The sequence below is a fragment of the Sphaeroforma arctica genome, assembly GCF_001186125.1.
Source record: "Sphaeroforma arctica JP610 unplaced genomic scaffold supercont1.55, whole genome shotgun sequence".
Classification (NCBI taxonomy): Eukaryota; class Ichthyosporea; order Ichthyophonida; genus Sphaeroforma; species Sphaeroforma arctica.
Window position 1 is genome coordinate 1 of NW_014040503.1, and position 2,809 is coordinate 2,809.

Genomic DNA, 2,809 nt, shown 5'->3' on the forward strand with positions numbered 1-2,809 from the left:
TACACATAGTATCCATGAAGTATTGGAACAGGTCAAACCTGCCCCTCTGTGTTTTAAACCTAAACTCTGTTTTTCGGTTTCTGAGCACCTCCACTTTTTTCAAATAATTGTGCCCACAACTATTACCAAGTTTATTACTATACAAATATACAATTATGTTCAGAAATAACTCAATCAATTATGTTCACAGCTTTCCAGTTCCAATTGGTTATGGGCGATAATAAGGATGACGATTCTGTTCTACAGATTGAAGACGAAGCACCACCCCCTCAACTCCTGGACGAAGGATACGCCACCCCACTCTTGCCAGCCACCGATCCACCCACCAACCCCACCCACCAACCCCACCCACCAACCACACACCTAACGCGCCACGTCGCAGACGTAAAGCATACCCGATACAAATTACTGACACACCACCCACGATACTGTTCACTGCTGACAAAGGTCACGACAAAGGGACCTGGGCGATGTTTGACATCTCTGGCACCAAGTTTTGACACCTGGAAGACAGACCTCTACATTGCAGCCGCCTCCGAGTATACCACCGACCACCGGGCTACCTCTCTTTGTCTATGACAGTACTGCTGCTATAGACATGGTCGCATCCCAATTTCCTATTGCCAACAAGGATTAAGTGAGCCTACCAGCGTCATTCTCATTTTTTGTCTACCACCCTGCACACTTCCCTGCACAATGATATTCTTCTCAGCTACCCTTGGCTACTCCTCAAATTATTGATCTGCCGATTTAAGCATAACTCAGCCAAAGAAAGAATGAACATTAATCACGTCTATCTCCGGCAATTCCAACGAAAAGATGACGATCCTCTGTGATGGGCTTTCAGATATGAGCTCCTCATTCGTCATGCACGTGAACAGGGTACCACCTTCTCGTCCGACTACACCCTGCCTCCCTGATTTCTATCAAGAATAAACCAAGGGTTTTTTCTAAACCCTGTATGTTCAAGAGCGGGAAATCATGAACAACTTCAAACCACCTACAGTGAACCGACCTGCTACCGCACCCGTAAATCCACTCTACACGCACAAATCAAAGCATTTTCAAAGCGAATGAACAACATTGACAGCTAAACCTGCTCCCCAAGCTGCCCGCAAGTTTCAATGCTAGGTTTACCTACGCTGTTACCAAAATAGGCGCGACTACCGCGATCGTCATACCCATTCATAATTCGCAACATTGCATCTAAATTTCTTCGACACGGCAATACTGTTGTTGGGTGCCCCCATCTTGGATGTTCACTATAGTCGTACCTATAGACTGACTCCATTCGGCTGTTCGCGACTCCAGTGCACTCACTGCCGCAATCATGCATGCCAGAGCCACCCCCCGAGTTCAGAAAATTTGTCCCACCTGCATGGAGGCAAAAATACGCACGAACTGAGTTGTACATGAATCCACAAATACAATATATGGCCCTGGTGAGAAACTACATATAGACCTTTAAAAGACCCATCGCTCTTGACCGCGACGGCAATATATATGCCCTGAATATGGTCAATGCTGACTCTACCTTTGGTATCCAGAGGAATTTGCCCAACAAAATGTCTTTGGAACAGCAGGTCGGCGAACTTCTCCCGCATTTTCCTAAACACTGGAAGCAACATGCCATTACGGGTTTTTCACTGAACATGGAACTTCTTGTTACGCCACACCACCCAATATCCCCCCCCCCCAGATGAACGCGGCTGTCGAAAGTCAACACTTCACAACAATTTGGCCTGCTGCCTCTTGCTTGACGCTGGCATGCCCCCCCTTTACTCTGGGGCTTCGCCAAAACATACGCCGACACCATTCGCAGTCACAATAATACCAGGTTATTCACATCCCATCGCATCTGGCAAAGGAGGCCAGCCACCACGTACCATCATATACGTTTTGGTTGCGTTGTTTTAAAATATACAAAGGCTCACACCTCACACACACACCGAACACAAGTACGCGCCGCAATTTGATTTCAGTGTTCTTCTCGGCCGCACACTTTTGCCAGAACAGAAGTCACATTTAAGATCGTGAAGTCCAATTTTTTACTGAATAATAACCTCATTGGTCTATTATATCAGGTAAACATGCCACCCACTGTGCTACAGGATATATGTAAAAGATTCCCAGTGACTAGGCGACTACCAACTTTTACGTTTCTGTCGAGATTCCCTATGTTTCCCCAGAATCACTCCTTTCCTTCCCCATTTCACCCCACCCCTATACAACTGCCTTCTGTCATTACACCGGCTCCTGAGCCTATCCCGCTACCAGTACTTTACAACCCCTCCCCTCCGCCTACTCCTATTTCAACCACCTCAGTGTTACCCCGCCTACTCCTATCGTTCTCCCACAATCCGCTACGATCCCCAGCCCACCTACGCCTATACCACTACCCCTTCGTCCCCCCCCCCTCCCCCCATTTCTTCCCCTTTATCGATTCCACCTGCTCCATCTCCACTTCCTATACCAGTACAGGCTCTTTCCACTGGCAATCTTCCTATCACAGACGATACTGCGTTTAAGCCTAACCTTACCACATTTTAGTTTTTACACACCGCCGTCGGCGCCCATCTACGATCCTGGATTAGATGCTGACTTCACTGACTTAGAGCCCTTAGCCCTTCGCGCCCAAATCGCTTCCCTTCGTGACGACCAGGCCACATGCCCCCCTCATGATTCTACCCGCGCACAGCTCCTCCGTTCCATAATCATCCCCCAGCGTCGACGCCTAGTCTATCGCACTTATCAAATCAAGTACAGAGTCCGATCTATTGTATCAATTTCAAAATCTGAATTTACTCTC

The 2,809-nt window shown here is 47.7% G+C and overlaps 1 protein-coding gene across 1 annotated transcript; it reads left to right on the forward strand.

Moving 5' to 3' along the window:
• Nucleotides 1–180: 180 nt before the first annotated feature.
• SARC_01392 (hypothetical protein) lies at nucleotides 181–579 on the forward strand (the record flags this gene model as incomplete). The annotated part of the gene is made up of 1 exon (XM_014304863.1): nucleotides 181–579. The coding sequence occupies one exon, from the start codon at nucleotides 181–183 to the stop codon at nucleotides 577–579; it is 399 nt and encodes a 132-aa protein (XP_014160338.1).
• Nucleotides 580–2,809: the final 2,230 nt, after the last annotated feature.